This window comes from Rhinopithecus bieti, unplaced genomic scaffold (assembly GCF_001698545.2).
Source record: "Rhinopithecus bieti isolate Rb0 unplaced genomic scaffold, ASM169854v2 scaffold_48854, whole genome shotgun sequence".
Taxonomy (NCBI): domain Eukaryota; kingdom Metazoa; phylum Chordata; class Mammalia; order Primates; family Cercopithecidae; genus Rhinopithecus; species Rhinopithecus bieti.
In genome coordinates, this window is record NW_016819318.1 from 495,746 (window position 1) to 518,889 (window position 23,144).

Here is a 23,144-nt window from a genome sequence, read left to right on the forward strand (position 1 = left end):
TCTACTAAAAATACAAAAAATTAGCTGGGCGTTGTGGCGGGCACCTGTAATGCTAGCTAATGGGGAGGCTGAGGCAGAAGAATTGCTTGAACCCGGGAGGCAGAGGTTGCAGTGAGCCGAGATCATGCCAAAGTTGGAATTATAGGCATGAGCCAACATGCCCAGCCTGGATTTTTGTGTTTCTATGCAGCTAAAACTAATTCTAATTGATGCATATTTAATTGTAATTCAACAATTTTTTATGCCGTCTATGTGGTAGATCAATGGTTCTCAACAAAAAGTACATGTCACAAAAACCTTTATATTTTCAGAAAATACAAATGTTCATGCCATACTTGAGAGTTTTTGAATCAAAATTTACATGGTGGTCCTCTGGCATGAATTGTGTGACAAATATAAATTATATTTTTCAACAAATTAGATGTTAGATGACATACATTCAGTTATATATAGTATATACTGCGTGTGTGGCAAGAGAGAGAGATTTTTATAGTATTCCCTTATATTCTTTTTTATTCTTGTAAGATTGGTAGAAATGTCCCTTTTTATTCCTGATTTTAGTAATTCCTCTTTTTTTCCTGGTTAGTCTAGTTAAAGCATTGTTAATTTTATTGATCTTTTCAAGGAACCACATTTTGGTTTCATCAGCTTTCTCAATTGTTTTCATTTATATTCTATGTTTTCCTATTCTGTATTGCTTTTATTTTATTCTAGTTCTGCCCTAACTTTTGTTGTTTCCTTTCTGCTACTTAGTTTGAGTTTAGTTTTTTCTTTGTTAAGTGTCTTAAGATAGAAGTTTAGGTTGTTGATTCGATTTTTCTTTTTTTTTTAATACAGGCACTTATAGCTATAAATTTCCCTCTAAGCACTGCTTTAGTTGCATCATGAATATATTTTTAAGGTCCTACAGAGAATTCTGATGTGCACACTTGGTGAGAATATACTGTATTTCTTTGCCACTATAAGGTTTTTGTTTTTTTCAATTTCCCAGCATGACTGCTGAACTTCTTCATAGACAAAGGTTTTTTAATAAAGCAAAATACTTTGGCTTAGGTTTAGTTAGATATTGCAGAAAGACTCTTGCTTGCAGCTCAAAATTTCTTTCATAGCCTAATATAAAATCAAGGACGTGTTTGCTTTACTTGATTTTCTCTAAGAAGTGAAGACTTCCTGGATTACAGGGACCCTTCTTTAAGGGCCCTTTCAGTTGGAAGTTTTCCTTTCTGCCTGTATTTTTACTATGCATATTTTTGGCAGCCCTAAAACAATGTTTATGTCCATTTATCTGATAGTGAAAGCTTACTGTGCTACCTAAGTCCTTTCTCTTGGTCTGTGTACTTTCCTATTTGCCTTGCTTTTTCCACAATTTGGCAGCATTATCACTTACTCCACGTGACAAGTGACATCATTGCTATAATGAGAATTCCAAGCAGCACCACTGGATCAAAGCCCATCTGTGTGCCTGCTCCCACACTTGACAAAACAAATTCCAAATTCATTCAGCATGCCGGTGCCATTTAGTCACTGTGACATATCCTAAATTTTGGACTCTGTGCAAAAACCAATCTGTGCCCACAAAATTAATCATGGAACACATTTTATGACGTTTGACAACAACTTAAAAGGTTCTCATCTCTGGCAGTTGCCTCTGCCAATCTGCAAGTATGTGCACAACAAATCCTGAACAATACATTGGGTGGCTGAAAATACACTGTGCAGGATGCAAGCCCTAAAGAGAGCCAGAGTAAGTCCAACCAATCCTGAAGTCTTTCTCAGGGACAACTAAGCCAGACTGCTGCCTTGTGAAGGAAGGATGATGGCCCCAGGTACACGCAGAAAGCCAAAGAAAAGGCAACAGCTCATGTGCCAGTAGATGCTGAGAACATTGGCACAATCAGCTGTGTTGGCAGGACCAAGAGTTTGCAATGGCTAATTTAAGCGACAAGATCCTGGCACACCGATTTATATAGGGCAAGGGTGCATCAGGAAGATGCCAGAAAAATACATCAATCTGTGCCTTTACATGTACTACAGAGTGATGATGAAACCAGTGACATTAAAAAAGTCAACCCTTACACTTTAATAGAATCTGCAACTCATCCTACAAGGAAAAGGAGGGTTTATGTTAGATCTCTGGAACTCACAGATGGGTTTCTATGTTCTGATCCGAGATCTGTGATAAAATTTCCCTTCAAAGGTGCTCCTGAAGAGATTTTCCCATACTGTTATGTTTAGTTAATTAGGCCAAGTGTTTTTATGTATTGTTTAAATTATTTTAAAATGCAGGCTCTTTAACATTTGACAATATCCTTCACTTCAAATAAAAGAATATATTTATTCAAAATTTTACTTTGTTGAGTATATCAGAGGAATTCTGTTAAAAAAAAGAAGATTGAGACTTTAATTTTACTGTTAGAAGTCTTTACTTGAGAGTAATGTTCTACCCTGCAATGACATAACTGTTTCAAATAGCTATTTTATGTAGTAGTGCCTATTTGTGTTACAGTTCAACAGGCAATGAAATAGTAAAACACTCCACTTGGAGCATGTTGCTTCTCCATATTACTTTCCATTTTCCTAGCTTCCCTTTAGACAGCCTTCTACCCCCACTGTTCCCCACCCACTCCTTTTTTCACTTAGTACGTTGTATTTGCAATGTCTCGGGTTAAGAAAGCTTTTATACCTTGGCAGCCTACTTAGGGTTTTCATTTGTTATACAAAGACTAAATTTCCATAATTTAGCTTTCACTGGGATTTGTCTAGACCCAAACATCCTATTCCAATTTTAAAGTTCCTCTACATCTCTGAGGCAGGAATATGAGGAAGCAACAGGTGAAGAGTTCTTCCACACGAAGAGCAATTCTTGATTAGGAGAATTGGTGATTTAATAACCTGGCAGAGGCATAAAAGGAAAACCAGCTTCCCCTGGTTCACGCTCCTAATGGCCTCCTTTGAGATGCAGGACAGCAATCCATCTTCTCTTCTTTAAAATGAGGGAGCTGGACTCTCTAGGTCTTTCCCAATGCTAGTACTCTTGAATTTTCGATTAACGAGGAACATTTTGGGATTCTCTCCTTACACAATAGTTGATTCTTTTGTTTATTTTGTATATTAAGTACAAGTGGGCTGTTGGTTCATGTGAGGCATATTTTTTCCTCTCAGAAGTAGTCTCCAAAACTTTTTTCTTCCTTACCTATGCCTAAAATAATTGATATAAAATTTAAAATCAGCTAGAAATGCTGCCCTTTATGCAAGAGCTACATATTCTTTTATAATGAAAATCATTTTCTCAATAATTTGTCTCTGTAGTTTTATAAAGAAACCGAATTTTAGTAGAAAAAGGCCCTAGAAATAATCTTTTAAATCCTGAACACAGGTCCCTGTGTCAGGCTAGCTGTGTCAGAATCACTAGAGATTTTTTAAAATACAGATTCCCAGAGCCTTCTCCTAAGGATTCTGATTTGTTAAGTCCATGAAGTTCAAGGGAATCTGTATTTAAATAAATACATATTTATATTAATTACTTTATTGACATAGAGTCAAGTAATTTTTACATGCTGACAGATTTTTTTAAAGAGTTAGGGTGTTGCTGTGATGCTCAGGCTGAAGTACAGTGGCTACTTACAGGCACAATCATACAGCCTCAAACTCCTGGCCTCCATCCTCCTGCCTCAGCCTCCCAAGAACTGGGACTGCATACAGGTGGATGTCACTGCGGCTGGCTCAGACAGATCTTATTCAGTGGTCGTGCCAAATAAGGAAGCAGGTCTAGAATGAGAATGTGATATTGTCAAGATCACACTATCACAAGGTGGCTCATCTATGATTAGTAACCAGCTTCCTGACACTTAGTCCTGTGCTTTTCCCATAATGTCAGGCTGCTACTCTTACGGAATTTGCAACATTTTTCCCAAATGTATATGTAATGTACTATATTAGATAGGCCAAATGCATTGCCTGCTGTACTCTAGCCCTTTCTAAGGGAAAATGTTCTGTTCCCAGACTTATCAGAGACTTGGGTGAACCATTACTTCCACTGTATCAGATCGAGTTGATTGAACCAGGAGTGAGTATCTGATCAAGGGTAGCAAATCCATAGACTACAGCACAATGAGATTCAAATACCAAATAAAGCAGATTTACAAATCCATTATATGAAAATTGTCTAATCATTAAACACTGCTTTAAACCTAGTAAGTCTGTGCTTTTTAAGCATTCAAATTGTGCTTATAATCAAGTTTTCTTATTCCCCTTCCCAAGAGCAAAGATTTCAAATTGAAAACATGAGGCCAATACAAATTAAAGATTTCAAAATAAAATACATAAAATATTATCTTTAGTATTGTGATTGCTATTTATTAATTTTCATTTTATTAAAATGTCTTTTAAAATGCAAACAGCATTACAGGGTTTACACTTAAAAAAAGTAAAAGTTGCTGAATATGTTGTATGCAGCTGATCCACCTTCTACTCATTATATTATTTCCTTTATTACATGGCTTTTTAGGTTTTTTTGGAGTTAATAATTGCTTTATTTCCTCCCATTTGCTTAGTTTTCTATGTGCCTATCACCACTTTATTCCCAAACTCTCCACTAAAATGCAGAAATGTGTTATCAATATGCTCACCCACATTGGTGAACTGCACATTTCTTTTTTTTCTTGGCAACACCTCACTTCCACTTCTGCCCTGCTCCAGTGTGAATGGATTGCTCTCTTTGCCAGCTGCATGTCTGCTACCCTAGGCTTCCCTTCACAGTTGTGGTGGATTAATTTTACGTGTCAACTTGACTGGGCTAAGTGATGCTCAGATAGCTGGTAAAACATTATTTCTGAGTGTGTCAGGAAGTTTCTAGAGCAGATTAGCATTTTAATCAATAAACTGAGTAAAGATCACTCTCATTAATGTGAGTAGACAACATCCAATCCACTGAGGGCCTGAATAGAGCAAAAAGACAGAGGAAGGGCATATTTGCCCTTTCTGTTTGAGCTCAGATATCCTTCTTCTGCCCCTGGACTCCAGTGTTCCCAGTTCTCAGGCCTTCAGACTCAGACTTTAGTACTTACACCAGAGGCCCCTCTGGTTCTCAGGCCTTGGTTCTTCACGCTTGGACTAGAACTAAAGCATCTTTTCTGGGTCTCCCACTTGAAGACAGCAAATTAAGGGATTTCTTGGCTTCTGTAGCCTCCTGAGCCAATCCCTCATAATAAATCCTTTCTATATATCTAAATATATTCTATTGGTTCTGTTTCTGTGAGGCACCCTGATAGAGTAATCATTCTGAAATCACCTTGATCTCCTCTATATTGGATCCTCTTTTTATTGTATTACATATACCTTTATTGGCTAACTTTTTTTTTTTTTTGAGACAGATTCTTGCTCTGTTGCCCAGGCTGGAGTGCAGTGGTGCAATCTCAGCTCACTGCACCTCCTGGATTCAAGTGATTCCCTGCCTCAGGTTCCTGAAGGGCTGGGATTACCACTCCTGGCTAATTTTTGTATTTTTAGTACAGATGGGGTTTCACAATGTTGGCCAGGCTGGTTTCAAACTCCTGACCTCAAGTGATCCACCTGTCTCAGCCACCCAAAGTGCTGGGATTACAGGCATGAGCCACCACCCCTGGCCAGCTAACTTTTTTTTCTTAAAGATGGAGTTTCACTCTGTCACCCACGCTGAGTGCAGTGGCACAATCATAGCTCACTGCAGCCTCAAACTCCTGGGCTCAAGTGATTCTCCCACCTCAGCCTCCTGAGTAGTTTAAACTACAGGTGTGAGCTACTGTACTCGGCTTGGCTCACTTCCTACTATTGATGGAGCATATTTTCTAATAGCTCTTGAGAAAGTATGTATGGAAGGTTAACATTTTTTGGAACTTACATGTGTAAAATATTTTTCATTATTCCTTCACACCTGATTGATACTCTGGTTGGTGTTATGGGGTGAACTGTATCTCTTCCCCTCAAAAAAAAATTAAAGTTCTAACTCCCAGAACCTCAAAATGTGACTTTATATGGAAATGAGGTCACTGATAATGCAACTAATTTAGGATATGGTCATACTGAAATAGGAAGTTCTTAGAAGATTTCCAGCTGACGACAGATACACATATTTATATCGATTTACATATGATAATGACAACAGAGATTGAAGTAATGCAGTTGCAGGCCAAGGAACACAAAGGCCTGCCAGCAAACTACCAGAAAGCGAGGAAGAGACAAGGAAGGAATCCTCTACACTTTCAGAGAGCACATGACATCTTGACTTCTGACTTCTAGCCTCCAGAAGTGTGAGACAGTGAATATCTATTGTTTTAAGTCACCCAGTTTGTTTTATCTTGTTATGGCAGCCCTAGAAACCTAATACAGTTGGGTATAGAAAATCTAGTTTGCAAATCATTTTTTCTAAAAATTTAATTGCTCTCTGTGTCTTAGCTTCCAGTACTGCTGAGGAGAAGTACAATCTTGTTCTGATTTCCAGTCCTTAGAATATAACTTTTTATCCTCTCTGGAAACTTCTAGGATCTTCTACCTATTCCTGGGATTCTGAAATTTTATGATGATTACATGTGTTAATCATCCACCCGGGTGCAGTGGCTCACGCCTGTAATCCCAGCACTTTGGGAAACCAAGGTGGGTGAATCACTTGAGGACAGAAGTTTGAGGCCTGCTGGCCAAACATGGTGAAATTCCATCGCTACTAAACATACAAAAATTAGCAGGGTGTGGTAGCAGGTGCCTGTAATCCTAGCTACTCAGGTGGCTGAGGCACAAGAATCACTTGAACCCAGGAGGCAGAGGCTGCAGTGAGCCGAGACTGCGTCACTGCATTCCAGCCTGGGTGACAGAGCGAGATTCCATCTGAAGAAGAAGAAAGAAGAAGAAGGAGAAGGAAGAAAGAAGAAGAAACAAATTACCAGACAGGGAAAGGAAAAGAGCCAAAAAACATCCACAATCTCAGTTCATAAGAATAGTCCTGTTCTTACCAAAGTAGAAAAACCACATAATTCACATTGGGTATGGGGTAAGGAACTTTGAAGGGTACTGTCTTAGTAGTGGTATACAATTAGCCCTACATAAATGACTGAATTGGTTCCACCTAAAAAACAAAAAAAAAATCAGACTCCAAAAGAACAAAATTGTTTTTCAAGTAAGTAAATTTTACAAAGTCTACCATTTTGTTTAAAAAAAAAAAAAAGTGTCCAGGCATGCAAGAAGCAGGAAATTATGAACCGTAATGAAGAGAAAAATCAATCAATAGAAACTGTGCCAGAAATAGCGTAGATCATAGAATTAGTAGACAAGGACATTAAAACTGTCATTATAATTGTATTCTATGTGTTTAAGAAGCTACAGAAAAGATAGAGCATGTTAAAATATAAAAGATGTAAAACACACACCCACACCCAAATCAAACTGGTAGAAGCAACAACTACAATGTTTTATATGAAGAATGAACTGGACAGGATTTCAATATTAGATATTGAAAAAAGATTAATGAACATGAAAACCTAGCAATTATCCAAAAGGAAACATAAAGAAAACCTTGAAAAAAGGAAGAGCATCATTGAGCTGTAAGACAATGCCAGTTAGCTCAATATACATGTATACTATGTACATGCACATGACTCCAATAGTCACCAGTGGAGAGGAGCAAGAGAATGCAAAGAAAAAATATTTGAAGAAATACGAGCAATGTTTGCATTTGTCTTGCTCTACCTGGTATTCCTATCAAGGCATCTGGTATATATTAGGTGCTTAATAAACATTTCTTGAACACATTTGCAGCAGAAAAAAATGACAACAATGAGTAAGAGATAAGCACTTGAGTGTTATTGCAGGGTATTTAGGCCATCAGAGGACAAAAAAGGGGAACAATATGGAGAAAAGGCTTGGTAGATGTGGCATGTCTTCAGCAGGGATCCATGAAATGGGTTCAAGTGAGTGTCTACAAAGTTTGGAGAATAGGAGGGGATGAAAAAGGGCATTCCACACAAGAACAACATAAATGAAGATTTGGGGCCCGGCACAGTGGCCCATGCCTGTAATCCCAGCACTTTGGGAGGCCAAAGCAGGAAGACTGCTTGAGCTCAGGAGTTTGTGCCTGGGCAACACAGCAAGACCCCCATCTCTACTAAAAATTTAAAAAGTTGCCAGGCATGGTGGTGCTTGCCTGTAGTCCTAACTACTGGCAAGGCTGAGACAGGAGGCTCTCTTGAGCTGTGATCGCACCACTGCACTCCAGTCTGGACAACAGAGAGAAACTCTGTCTCTAAACAAACAAAAAGACTTGAAACCGGGAATAAATATGGTTGAAACTATCCCACCTGGACTGAAGTGGTGGTTGCACTTAGCGGTAATGAGAAATGAAGTTAGCTAGATGAGTTAGGGTCAGAGTATGCAAGGCTTTAGAAATAGGAAACAGGAGAGAACCATTGAAAGTTTCTGAACAGACCTTGTGATGATGAAATCAGAATTCAAGGAGAGAAAAAGAAGCATAGTGATGGCAGACATCCGTGATGGATTTGGAGAAGAAAATACTAAAGGTAAATGGAAAGGGTGGACCAGGGGCAACCAGGTTATTAAAACAGTCGCATCATGAAGTGTTGAAATGTTGGATGTAAACACACCTACCACAGTATCAGTACAGACTAAGGGCTTGGATAAATGTTAGTCAAATCCAAACACTAAAATTCTTCTTGGTTCGCGAAAATTTCAGGAGTGGCTCAAAGAATCTGTAATGCATTAAGAATATACTATTTGCTTCACAATATTTAATTTACTTAAGATTTCATAAGAATCAGCTGCTTATAAAATTGTTACTTTGTGGTGCACCAAAGCACCTTGTTCTCTCCCTCACCCAGATATGTTTCATGCTGTTTGTACTTTCCACCCTTAAACAGATTTGGAGGGAAGATTCAAGCCGTGGATTTTTAAATTTAAAGCAATGCTGTCACAAACTGAGAACTGACAACATGTCATTACACATTTAATTGCTACCAGATCCCAGAGTTTAAAAATTGGAAGGACCTAAGAGATCGGACCTCACGTTGTACAGAGGCGGAAACAGACTGAGAGAGGGTAAGTGAACAGTCCCAGATCACAGAGCTGCTAATGGACAAGGTGGGACTAGAATCCAGGCTTGACTCCTCTACGTGGAGCCAAGGGTTCGAAGCGATTCGGTTAAGGGAAGCCCGAGGCAGGGAACGAGAGTCATGAAAGCAGCTCTTTCCAACCCTAGGAGGCCGGGGGACCTCGCCACCGCGGAAGGAGCGGAGCCAGGCCAACCTCAAAAGCCGCAAGTCCAGGTACCCTTACCCTGATGGCCCCGGCGACACCCTCGGCCACCCTCCTGATCTCGCGATACTATCACTTTTCCGGCTTCCTCTAGGCCCCGCCCCTCCACCTCAGCCCTTCTGCCGTCATTTCCTGTGGGTCTGTGGGCTAAGGGAGAAGATGGCGGCGTTAGGGGAACCCGTGCGGCTGGAGAGGGGTGAGTGCAGCCGATGCTCGGCCGAGGTGGGTGGAAGGGTTGGGAGAGTGCTGTGTCGCTGGAGGGGAGGAGGAGTGACCCAGACTCTGAGATCCGGAGCCAGGCTGTCCCTTGTGCCGGCGCCAGAGGCCACCGTTGTCTCTGTGCCTGGCTTTAGTAAGGGCGCTTACGGTATTTCAACTGTTACTCTAAGCTCTCCTCTGTTCACACGGACTGTCCCGAAGCACAGCACAACTAAACACAACCTGCCCGCTTCGCAGACACACGCCGCACACGCGCTCCCTTGGTGGGCACAGCAGAAGCAGCATTCGGAGACCCATACACCCGAAAAGCAAACGTCACACACCCGGTTCGCACAGACTACACTCAATGCCTGTACAACATGAGAACACACACGGTACAATTCAACAAAACCTCCCTTCCCCCTTGTTTACACACATACTACTTCATTACTTTTTCCACAACCTCGCTTGTATTTGAGTTGGGTTATTTGCTAGCTTTTGTGCCCCTCCTAGAAATGGAGCGGTTGCTTTAAAAACAATCCTACTCACTTGGTCTTGGGAAGGAGGTTACGTAAGTAAGCAGAATAGTGGTAGATGCTAAAACACTTGCAGGTGCAGTGTTTTTCATTTCTTGCAAACCCTACAATTGCAAACTGGTTGGCTGATGGCTTCCTAGAGCAGACTGTCAAGGAAAATAAAACCTCCTCTTCTGAGTGATTTTTTTTTAGAGAAGCCTGTGAAAATAACTGGCTATGTGCCTACCAGATTTCCAGCATTCCAGCGTTTCCAGTCCTTTTACAGATTTCCAGTCATTCCACTCTGTCCCTAATCCTTTATTTCAAACAATTTCAAGCATGCTTTTCATGCACCAGCATTAGAAATCATTGATAGGAGTTGAGAAGTACAAGTAAACATTTTGAGTACTTGTGGTTATATAAAAAAAAAAAGTATAGGATGGAGACTGAAATTATATTGCACATATTAACATTTGCAGTTACAGTCTAAATACTACTATTGTTCCCTAAGAAAACACATTTTTAGAATTACTGTACTTAGAAAAACTTCTTTCCTAATGCCTTCCCACAAAGAAATGTGCACTTAATGTTGCTGATTTGCTCTTTACTGTGTTCACCATTTGGAAGTCTCACTGTAAATGAGGTTCTTACCCTTAAGCCAATTAAAGCATCATTTTAGAGGACTAGCTACTCTGGGAAGACTTGCCGAGTTAGGCCTAAGTCTGTGACATCTTCCTTTTGAGCACAGTAGCACTGTTTTATGGATGGGAAGAAATCTGTTTGGTGTTAACAGGAGTAGGTTTCTTCTTTGAAAGCTAGTTGTTAAGATTCTAACATATTGGTGGTCTTTTGTGTTTTTGTTGTTGCTGTTTGGAGACGTAGTCTTGCTTTGTCGCCCAGGCTGGAGTGCAGTGGTGCGATCTTGGCTTACTGCAACCTCCGCCTCCCGTGATCAAGCAATTATCCTGCCTCAGTCTCCCGAGGAGCTGGGACTACAGGCGCAAACCACCATGCCTGGCTATTTTTTGTATTTTAGTAAAGACAGGGTTTCACCGTGTTGCCCAGGCTGGTCTCGAACTCCTGAGCTCGGGCAGTTCGCCTGCCTCGGCCTCCCAAAGTGCTAGGATTATAGGCGTGAGCCACTGCGCCTGACCGGTCTTTGTATTTTTAAATGCAACACAAAATGTGGAACTTCTGTGGCATTTAGTTTTGATAGTCATGGCATTGTTTTTTGCTGTTACAGACTTCTTTTCAGTTCTTCAGTAGAAGGCTCAGCCCCAGAGTAGGATGAATTACAGTTAGCCCTCCATATCCATGGGTTCCACGTTTCAGCCAACTGCAGATTGAAAATACTCAGAGAAAAAAATCGTGTCTGTATAGAACATGTACATTTTTGTCTTGTCCTTATTCCCTAAACAATGTGATATAACAACTATTTACATAGCATCAGATATTTTAAGTAATCTAGAGATTATTTAAAGTATGGAGGGGGGATATGCATAAGGTTATATGCAAATACTACATCATTTTATATCGGAGACTTGAGCATCTGTAGATCTTGATATCTGTGGTATCTGAAGGTCCTAACGAATTCCCCACAGTACCGAGACAGCTGTACTAGTTGTTGCCATTTAGCAGGGTAAGAAAGTCAGATTACATCACCTCTGATTCTTGTTTACAATTCTAACAGACTCTATTAACAAACACGCCCAACAATCTTACAGTAGAAAAATCCTACAGTACAATTACAATGCAGTACCTGATCGCATATGATTTAGAGTGCCTTCTAAATCATCAAACTATGATCTAATGAAACACAAATTTGAGCACATGTTAGCTACATTTTAGATTTAGTCAAAAGCATTTTATTTTTTTTTCCGTTTTTTTTTCTTCATTGGAAATTTTTATATGACTTACATATTATGACTTTATAAATCAAAATAATTGATGAACCAACAGTCCCCATTTATCGGTCATTCTGGTGATGGGAAATCAGAATGGTGAAGGTCTATTTGTTTCCATTGCATTTGATTAACTTTTTAAGCTTTCTTTACCACAAATTTAAAAATCTGTTTTCTGGCCAGGCGCAGTGGCTCATGCCTGTAATCCCAGCAGTTTGGGAGGCCGAGGCGAGCAGATCAGTTGAGGTCAGGAGTTCGAGACTAGCCTGGCCAACATGGTGAAACCCTATCTCTACTAAAAATACAAAAATTAACTGGGCGTGGTCGCAGGTACCTGTAGTCCCAACTACTCAGGAGACTGAGGCACGAGAATCACTTGAACCCTGGAGGCGGAGGTAGCAGTGAGCCAAGGTCATACCACTGCACTCCAGCCTCAGCAATAGAGGGAGACTCCATCTCAAATAAATAAATAAATTATCTTTCAGCCGGGCTTGATGGCTCACGCCTGTAATCCCAGCACTTCGGAAGGCCAAGGTGGGTGGATCACAAGGTCTGGAGTTCGAGACCAGCCTGACCAACAGGGTGAAACCCCGTCTCTACTAAAAATACAAAAATTAGCCGAGCGTGGTGGTGGACCCCTGTAATCCCAGCTACTCAGGAGGCTGAGGCAAGGGACTCGCTTGAACCTGGGAGGCAGAGGTTGCAGTGAGTGGAGATTGCGCGACTGCACTCCAGCCTGGGTGACAGAGTGAGACTCCCTCTCAAATAAATAAATAAATAAATAAATATCTGTCTTTACTGCATTTATTCATAGTTTTCTATCTGCAAACACGAGGAAGGCCATACTATATAAAGAAAAATTTCTAGTCCTTGAGTATAAAATGAAATCAGAAACTTCTTCTACTTAAGTCGAAAGGAAGCAAAGCAGTAATGGAATACTGGGCACTGTAGTACCTGGGGTAAGGAAACTGTACAAAACAGTTTTGGAAAAGAAAAAAAGTAGAGATAGTTAACAGTATTATAGCTGACCTCCTGAATCTTCTAAAATGTCTCAATTCATAACATTTATCGTCACACTTCTCAATGAGAATCCCCTAACATGCTTCATACATTTCTATAAATGTGTACAACCTCTTAGGATTTTTTTTTTTTTTTTTTTTTTTTTTGTTGGAGATGGAGTTTCACTCTTTTCACCCAGACTGGAGTGCAGTGGCACAATCTCAGTTCACTGCAACCTCCGCCTCTTGGGAACAAGCGCTTTCTCCTGCCTCGGTCTCCCAAGTAGCTGGGATTACAGGCACCTGCCACCATGCTTGGCTAATTTTTGTTGTATTTTTTTTTATTAGAGATGGGGTTTCACCATGTTGGCCAGGCTGGTCTTGAACTCCTGACCTCAGGTGATCCACCCACCTCGGCTTCCCAAAGTGCTGGGATTACAAGCATAAGCCACTATGCCCAGCCAGTATTTCTTATGATTAATTGGTACCAATGTAACCTAACATTTTTGCTTGCTAAGCCCTTTTTTATGTATTGTGTGGTTCAGTCGTTAACTGAACTCATATCTCTTCCTCATAACCCTTGTATGGAAAGTACTGTTATTTCCATTTTACAGTGAAAGAAACTGAGACACAAGGAAGTCATGTAACTTGCCCAAGGTCACACAGGTGGTATTGAGACCAGATCCACAAAGCTAATTGTTTTTATTTTTCTCTTTCATAAACATAAGTGTTTGAGCTTGTTTGAATTAACAATGTTAATTAAGGTGTCCCTGCCACTCACTGCATCTGCTCTTTAATGGTTATCTACCTGTGTATCATGTTTCTTTCAAGAAATGATCAGTGATTTTACTAGCTTATAGTGCTTTGTACTGTTCAGTGCTTTGGTTACTAATAATGATAATTAGGTAAATTTTTGTTGACTAGTTTCTGACAATATTGCTAGCTTTTCTGAAGCAGTACAATGTTCATATAATGGTCACATTTGAGTCGCAGTCCTTTCTGATGACATTTGGTATTTTGTGTTCAATTTGCCTGTGTTTCTCCAAAGTCTTACTTTATGCCTCTGTAATCTCAGTAGTTTTTCCTATCTACTGTAAAATTTAGTGTTCTTACATTTTACATTCTCACCCTTCATGTGTGTACACACGCACAGTCTCCTCCCCACCAAACACATGTGCAAATTCAATGCTTTTTTCCTCACTATTGTCTGTATATTATTAGCCCTTGAAGAATGAATCCTAAGTCCTACACTGTTACATAGGCATTGAGAAAACCCTTGGAGAAAACTATCTGTGTGTGTGTTTAACTCTAGATATTTGTAGAGCAATTGAATTATTGGAAAAACTACAAAGGAGTGGAGAAGTACCACCACAGAAACTTCAGGCTTTGCAAAGAGTCCTTCAAAGTGAGTTCTGCAATGCTGTGAGAGAGGTGAGTAAACATCTTTAAAATTTACTAAAATTTGAGTTAATTAGGTCAGATAATACTCTAAATTTGCGTTCAAAATTTCTTAAGAAAACTTCAGAAAACATTAAAACCAATCCTTTTCATTTTTGGAACTTCTGATAGAAAAAACATTTTATAAAGATGCATAACTTTGCCTGAAATTTTAACTTCACAGAGAACTCAAACATGGTATATTCTGAGATATAACTTTGGCTTTTACAGGTATATGAACATGTCTATGAGACTGTGGACATCAGTAGCAGTCCCGAAGTGAGAGCGAATGCTACTGCAAAGGTAAATATTTTTGTTTACCAAAAGTGAGAATTCTTCATAAATTAGAAGTTTAAAATATGCAATTATTAAATTCATAATAAACTTACTTTGAAGATAACATGTATCTTTCAAGCTACACCAAATTTCTCGAGTACTAAGAAGACATTTGTTTCTACTGGCTTTACATAAATGGTTCGTGATAAATAGCTTTACATAAGCTATGTTATGCAGTTTAAATGATACAATAGAAATGTACTTGCATACAATATCATGCAATATATAATTGTGTTGTATATGTTACATATATGATACTATATAATATTCATTATACAAAATCTAATCATAATTTTAAGATATGAATTACTATCCTCGTCTTATTGATGAGGAAGCGTGAGGTTATTTGCCCCAAACCACACAAATAGCATATGATAGAGCTGTGGTACTACCCCAAGCTGATTTTTGCTTTCTTCTTTACATTATCTGCATTTCTGTGCCATTGTTTTCCACAAATAATTTAGGTATTGACTTCACTATTCATGATAGGTGGTTTGAACAGGATAGTATCAGCAGTCGGTGACTTAATCATCAGCAGATAATTTTTTACGGATAGTTACTGGCTCTCATAAGGAAATGGTGGATTCTTTGTTGAATACAAATGCTTAAACACGTTTATGTAGTTTGTCAGTGTAGAAAAGACCAGAGAAACATGATTTTAATTGCTGAGTTGTGTGACTTTGATAGCCTACTGAATTTCTGAGCCTTAGATAACGGGTATTCAGTAAATCTTGATTTCTTCAAAGATAACGAGTGTTCAGTAAATCTTGATTTATTTGAAGATAACAGGTATTCAGTAAATCTTGATTTCTTTCTTCCTCCCCATTTTGTGATCCATCACAAAAAAAAAAATGGTACTAGATAATTACCCTTAAAAGCAAAGTGAAACAAAATCTCAACTTTATAATTAGTTTGGATTAGTCTAAATTTGAGCTTTAAATAAGATGTGGCTCTGTTTCATCTTTGGGGATTTTTAGTTGTGACTAGTTAACGAAAGCGACAAAAACATTCAGATTGGCTATGTGTACCTCTCTTTTCTCATTATTGAGTTATTTCTTGACATCTTAGATATTTAGTATATAGTACAAATAGTGTAGAAGCCAAAATGAGTACATATAGGGACAACTGCATGTTGATTATATAGGTAGGTTGTGTCCTGCACAGAGGCTCCTGAAGGAGTTGGGCGATCCAGATCTAAAGCTCAGGGCTGCTGGCATGGTAGGGGAGGGGTTTTCCTCCTTACCATGTATAATGTCCATCTGCCCAGCAAGTCTGCTTGCCAAGCCCTGTGCATATGGGACTGCACAAAAAACTGAGACTGGGCACTGTATGGGCTAGGAATGACCTGAAAAATCATAACATTTCCTGTGTAACTCAGAATTATTCATTTGTCATCTCTAAAATACCTTCTGTTTAGCTTACCTTCTCAGAATCACCAGTGAATTTGTGAGTATTCAGACATCAAAAATACGTGCTCAAAAGTAGTTTTTAAAAAGAAGCCAGGTGCGGTGGCTCACGCCTGTAATCCCAGCACTTGGGAGGCCGAGGCGGGCAGATCACGAGGTCAGGAGATCAAGACCATCCTGGCTAACACGGTGAAACCCTGTCTCTACTAAAAATACAAAAAATTAGCCGGGTGTGGTGGCAGGTGCCTGTAATCTCAGCTAAAGAGACATAAGAACCAAAGTAAATAAAAGTCATACTTTTAATACGTAAAACTTTCTTTCAGGCTACTGTTGCTGCATTTGCTGCCAGTGAAGGACATTCTCATCCTCGAGTTGTTGAGCTACCAAAAACAGAAGAGGGCCTTGGATTCAATATTATGGGAGGCAAAGAACAAAACTCTCCAATCTATATATCTCGAATAATTCCAGGTGGAATTGCTGATAGACATGGGGGCCTCAAACGTGGAGATCAACTCCTCTCTGTTAATGGCGTGGTAAGGATGAATTTTATTTCTATTTGTAGTGATCTGTTGTGACCACCTGGGGGTGTATTTGAGTTATAGGAGAAACCTAAGAAACTTGTGGTTTAGAAATGCCTTGAGGGAATCCTAGGCAGTACTGTTAATACAGTGATCCTTTTTTTGTAAGCACTGTAAGTGTATTTTGCAGTGTAAATTAGCAGTGCTTAGTGTATGTACTTTTTATGACATAAGCTCTTTATTAAAGGCAATACATTAAATTAGAAGTCTACCCTCATTTTACTCTTATGGCAATTGCTTGATCTACTGACATAATAAGGCATATAGATTGATACGCTAATTATTTGGAACTTAAAAGCCAGTTTTTAGATTATAAACAATGTATGTAAGAGGATTTCATATAGATTAAAATGGTAAGGCAGGATTATTTCTTAGTTTTATAATGTTGGAATAATATAACATTAAAACTTTCTTCTTTATATATATTTTAATAATTTTACATTTTAGTTACTTTCAAAACTTAGTGTATGGTTGTTTGTTTTTTTTCCCCTAGAGTGTTGAAGGAGAACATCATGAAAAAGCTGTAGAACTGCTGAAAGCTGCACAAGGAAAGGTTAAATTAGTGGTGCGATATACACCCAAAGTCTTAGAAGAAATGGAGTCGCGCTTTGAAAAAATGAGATCAGCAAAACGCAGGCAACAGACCTAATACATTTCAAAACTTGATATTTCATTTTGCATTTTAGCTAGAGAAGTTTTCCTTGTGACTTACTAATGGCTGCAATGCCAATGATTGTAAGAAAACAAACAAATTTATCATGAAATTCTCCTTGCCATTTTATAAATGCCTATTTTAACATCATTTGTGGTTCTAGAGATGCATACACTTTTTTCTGACAAGAAAAAGTAAAAGGTGATGAGGGCAATTCTGTCCTACTGTTTTTACAGGCCTTTTTCAAATGCAGATTTTGTCATAAAGTTGTTATAGATTTTTTAAAATGCTTTTTTAATATTAAAATGTACTTTTACATTCTTAATCTTTTTTTAGAAAGGAAAAGTTTTCTTCATTTGGCTGCTGATTTAAAAGTAAAGTTCTCCAATTCTTTTTTTGCTTACTCTGTTTTTTTTAACCTGTGAAATTTCTTTACAGTTTTCCAAGAAGTTAAACATAACAGTCTCGCCTACAGCAGTTCATTACACCGTCAACGTTAACATCATTGCTGCATTTTGTACTTTGAACACACACATAATGTATATAAAACCAGTGGTAAATCATGACTCAGCCCAGTGCAAGTTTTTTCACTTTTACTTAAGCATAATATATAATGGATATTCATTTATATTGATTTATAAAAGTAAGATTTTAAACACTGAAACAATCATTGCTAAAGGATGTATTCTTAATATTTGAACATTGAGGCAAGAGGATGTAATTGATAGCATTACTTATTACATCCCTATTTATATTCAACAATACATCAAATTATAAATGCAAAACAGGTTCAGATTTCATCTTTTGCAATTTATTTTAAATACTATTCATTTTTATTTAAATGCACAGTATTTCCCCTATATTTTGGTCCTTCCATTCCTAGAGAGAAACCAGTTATTTTGTGGTGGGAAGTAGGTGAAGCAAAGAAGGAAAAGTAATACCGTTAACTTCACTAGCTTCAAGAGTAGACATTCTTACTAGCTCAATTTAAATAATTGATTTTAGGAAGAAAGGATATATTTAAGATACATAGAAATTATGATGTGATGTTTTCATGAGAATCTGTAGATTCCATCAAAATAAGTAGGAACTCATACTAAAATTGTTGGATTTAGAGATGCACCTTTTGTTTATGATTCAAATATGGGAATTTGAGAAATATTTGTCCACTGGATGTCACTGTTTCACTAAAAGGCAGCTATTAGTGTGTGACTGTGACTGAGGTCTTAAAGACTGAAAGAGTTGAGGTTCATTTTCTGTCACAACTTACGGGAACATGTGTACTTTAAGAAAAACTTAAGTGACAAATGTTAGAAGATGATGGATTGAAAAATATAAGTAATTTGGCATCGTTACTGACCCTGTATAAAAGAGTGGGCATTTTGTAACATTCCTTCAGGAAGAATAGTATGCTTTTTTCTGCATGTTTGTGATCACTGTGAGTGAGTCTCAGATGATTATTCCAGTTTTCAATGATTTTTCAAAAGTCAATCGGCATTGTTATTTATCATTTAGGTATTGAACACTGGATTGCATGGTTGAATGTGTCTTTAATCCACTGCAAAATGTGCTTGTTATTGATAGGATCATGTTGTTAAATTGTATATTTTCAAAATTAATTGATGTTTTAAAAATGTTGAGACCAAAGTAGTATAGAAGTATGGACTTAATTTAATTGTAAAATTATTAGAGGTATTTGTTGTAGAGTTTTATATATTAAAGAGGTATTGGTGCATATGAAAACAGTAATATTATTGTTATGCTTGTATTCTTGCATTTCAGGGTAAATAAACCCTGAAGAAATCTTATTTTAGTATAGCTACAGCTGCAATAGCTTTTACAGATGTATCAACATTTCATTATAAATTATAGCTTCCTGGGTCTGTGTCTCAGCTGTTTAAGAACTTTCAGCCAAGTTAAATCTTTTTTGGTGTTGAAACTTTTAGTAAGTTGAGTAAGCTATTTTTTTTTTCCCTACGGTAATCCACAATCTGTTCTTTGTGTGGGTTGACACCTATTTATAATTCTTAAAATAAGGGTAGCTCAAAGGAGCCAAATATAGTAGTTTAGCTTGCTGCTGTTGTGCGTGAATAGCAGTAGTTTGTTTTCATTAATGCAGTTTTCATAATATATCCCAGAATTTTAAATCTTGACCATAGAAAAATACAGTCATTCATTGGCAGAGATGTACAGTGGTGGTTTAGTGCAGTGAGGAAATGATGGGAATTTTTATCTTAGAAATGGATGATTCATGAATAAAACTAGGTACATAGTATATGATAGATGTTTGATTTGTCAATTACAAATATAAATTATCAGCCCCATTTCCGTTTATTTTCTTGATATATCAAAATGTGTTGACTTAGTGATTCTCAATCTTAGCTACATATTAGAAAGCCCGGCAGAGCTTTAAAAAATTGATACCTGGGTCCTATTCCATAACAACTAAATCAAAACCACTTTTTTTTTTTTTTTAAGCTTTCCAAGTGGTTCTAAAGGACACCTAGGGTTGAGAACCCATTATAAAATGATCTGATTACACTGGACACTGTCAGGAAGTATCAGAACAGTTTAATTTGCAGCTACTTAATGATTAATTATATTTCTTAGTTTTTTTTTTTTTTTTAAAGAGACAGGATCTTGCTTTGTCTCTCAGGCTGGAACACAGTGGTGTGATCATAGCTCACTGCAGCCTGAAACTCTTTGGCTTCCACCTCAGCCTTCCAAAGCATTAGGATTATAGGTGTGAGCCACTACACCTGGCCAAGTAATTTCTTTAGGAATAAAAGGTACTTGGCATTTCTTATTTGGGAAGTAATTACAGTCTTATCTTTTTTTCTTTTTTTTTTTTTAAATAAAATCTACCAGTAGTTTAAATGTGAGCTTTTTATGTCTGTCATCATTCTGCCCCCTTTGCCTTTAAAACTTACAAGAATACGTGTCTGTTACTTGAGAAAGCATGTGTAAAAATTGCAGATGAGCAGTATTGTCGTTAATATATGTGCTGTCTTAATATGAGCACTTGATTTGTTAGTGTAATGCTAGATTATAGCAGCCTAGTTCTTTAGGATTTGATGATTCAACTTTTTTTTTTTTTTTTTTTTTTGTTTTTTTTGTGTTTTTTGTTTTTGAGACAGAGTCTTGCTCTGTTGCCCAGGCTGGCATGCAGTGGTGCAATCTTAACTCACTTCAACCTCCGCCGCCTCAAGGCAGTTCAAGCGATTCTCCTGCCTCAGCCTCCCGAGTAGCTGGGACTACAGGCGTGTGCCACCACGCCCGGCTAATTTTTTTGTATTTTTAGTAGAGATAGGATTTCACCATGTTAGCCAGGATAGTCTCAATCTCCTGACCTCGTGATTCACCCCCCGCAGCCTCCCAAAGTCCTGGAATTACTGGCATGAGCCACCGTGCCCAGCCTCAAATATGTTTTTAAAAAATATCATTGTCCTCCTCCTCTAAGATTTTTAAAGTTCTTTTGCTCAAGTACTTAAGTAGTTTGGCTCAAGTACTTTGTTTACAATTAAAATGGATATTATAGCATTTAATAGAAGAAATGGTTATGGCTTATCCAAAAAGAATGTCAGCATGACGACTTTAAAACCTACATGTTTGTGAATATTTTATAATGTGGAATGATCACTGAAATATCAAGGATTCTAGTAATTGTATTTCCTGAATAAATGTATGTTTATGAATTTTCTAACCTACATTTTGTTGTGTCCTCTGCCAACAATCTGGTTTTATAATTGTTGTCTAAAGTTTGCTGGTAGTGTTTCTTCAAAGGTTATTCCAGTTATGGTTAAGTAGTGGGAAAAATCACTTACTAATTTTCAAGAACTTTGAGACTAATTTGTATTGACTCGGTTTTTAAAAATACTGGCAAATACTATGCTTCTACTTTTAAAATTTGTGGTAATACCCAGAATGGATGTAAAATGACACTTTTCAATAGATTAATTCATTTATCAATTTAATTCTGATTTTAAGGCATATTTAAAATAAATTTCTATGAGTTATGTCCTCGTTCTTTGGAATTGAAAAAAGTTGATATAACTACACAATAGATAATGTTTGTGAAAGCTATGTATAAAAAAGCATAATTCATGGTGGCTGCCGAAATGAAACTTTGAATTTCTATATTTTGGTTTGTCTTTCATAAAATTAAAAAAAAACAACAACATTTTCTTGTGTTATTTCGAGAGTAGCAATATGACATGTGATTGAGAGCACAGATTCTGAAGCCAGACAACTCTGGTTTCAATCCCAGTTCCACCATTACCGTGTGTCACCTTAAACAAATTGCTTGATTTCTTTGTGCCTTAGTTCCCTCACCTGTCATTGGTAATAAAAATGCCTGTAAGTGTCATGCCATTTTCTGTAAGGCCCTTAAAAAGTTGCCTGGCATAGTAAATACTGTTTGTGTTTTCTTTTGTTCATGTAAAATAGCTTCAGAACCTTATGAGCTAAAGGAAATAATTCTGGTCAAAAAATTAAAATTAGCAAGTTTTATTTTGATGTTTAGAAAACAACCTTTATGCTTAAAACTTTAGAGGAGTAAGATTCATAAGAAATTATCAAATTTCTATTTTGGTCAAAGAAACTCAGAATTTTTAAATTGTAACTTTGAGGATTAAAGCCATATTCAAATGAAAATCATTGGAAAATAAGTCCAAGTAAAGATCTGTTAAACTGTAAGGCAACAGCCTAGGTCTAGAGATAGTAGACTGCTGGACTAGGTGTTAGTACAAGGCATCACCACCATTAACTTTAAAAAAGTGTGGAAATGTGCCATGCAGCCGAGGAACAACAAAAAGCATTTAGTGTTAGGACTCAGTTTTTTCAAAACTTTCGTAGACCAGAGTTTGCATTTGCTAAATTTTTCGAGTTTTGTTATATTCACTATTTTGATTATTCTGATTTTAATATAATGAATTGCTGACCCATATTTTGTACATGTATTTATTAGTGGCAGATAATCTCCCTGATGGAATCTTTAAGATTTACTTTATATACAGAGCAAAAGGTAAATTCATACAGAACCCATTTGTCGATTTTGTTTTTTTGAATTTTAAATTTTAAAGGGACAAATGCTTCACTCCAATAAGGTATATGTAAGACCTCTCCTAATTCTCATGAACTATACCTGTTGGTTAGAATGAGAAGTCATCCACACTTTCTTACCTAGAGACAACTTTAAAAACACCAAATCTTTCTTATTTATTTATTTATTTTTTTGTGACGGGGTCTATTTGGACACCACAATATGTATACTTAAAATCACCAAACATCAAGATTTGGTGTTTTGGGGCCAGGTGCAGTGGCTCACACCTGTAATCCCAGCACTTTGGGAGGCTGAGGCAGGTGGATCGCTTGAGCCCAGGAGTTTGAGACCAGCCTGGGCAACATGGCAAAACCCCGTCTCTACTAAAAATACACAAATTGAAGCCCAGCATAGTGGCTTGCGCCTGTAATCCCAGCACTTTGGGAGGCCAAGGAGGGTGGATCACTTGAGGTCAGGAGTTCAAGACCAGACTGGCCAACATGGCGAAACCTTGTCTCTACTGAAAATACAAAAATAAGCCAGGCATGGTGGCGTGTTCCTGTAATCCCAGCTACTTGGGAGGGTGAGGCAGGAGAATTGCTTGAACCCGGGAGCCAGAGGTTACAGTGAGCTAAGATTTCACCACTGCACTCCAGCCTAGGCAACAGAGTGAGACTCTGTCTTAATAAAAGTACAAAAATTAGCCAGGTGTGGTGGCACGTCCCTGTAGTCCTAGCTACTAGGGAAGCTGAGGTTCTCATGAGAATTGCTTGAGCCCAGGAGGCAGA

At 37.8% G+C, this 23,144-nt stretch overlaps 1 protein-coding gene across 1 annotated transcript; it reads left to right on the forward strand.

Moving 5' to 3' along the window:
- Positions 1 to 9,422: 9,422 nt before the first annotated feature.
- LIN7C (lin-7 cell polarity scaffold C) lies at positions 9,423 to 21,490 on the forward strand. Its single transcript, XM_017858804.1, has 5 exons — positions 9,423 to 9,490; positions 14,219 to 14,337; positions 14,575 to 14,646; positions 16,409 to 16,618; positions 17,157 to 21,490. Exons 1-5 carry the CDS (start codon positions 9,454 to 9,456, stop codon positions 17,310 to 17,312), a joined length of 594 nt encoding a protein of 197 aa, XP_017714293.1. The 5' UTR covers positions 9,423 to 9,453; the 3' UTR covers positions 17,313 to 21,490.
- Positions 21,491 to 23,144: the final 1,654 nt, after the last annotated feature.

Coding starts and splice junctions, on each gene's coding strand:
- LIN7C (XM_017858804.1), top strand. CDS start 9,454: ATGGCGGCGTTAGGGGAACCCGTGCGGCTGGAGAGGG. Junction 14,338..14,574: donor TCTGCAATGCTGTGAGAGAG/GTGAGTAAACAT, acceptor TGGCTTTTACAG/GTATATGAACATGTCTATGA. Junction 16,619..17,156: donor TCCTCTCTGTTAATGGCGTG/GTAAGGATGAAT, acceptor TTTTTCCCCTAG/AGTGTTGAAGGAGAACATCA.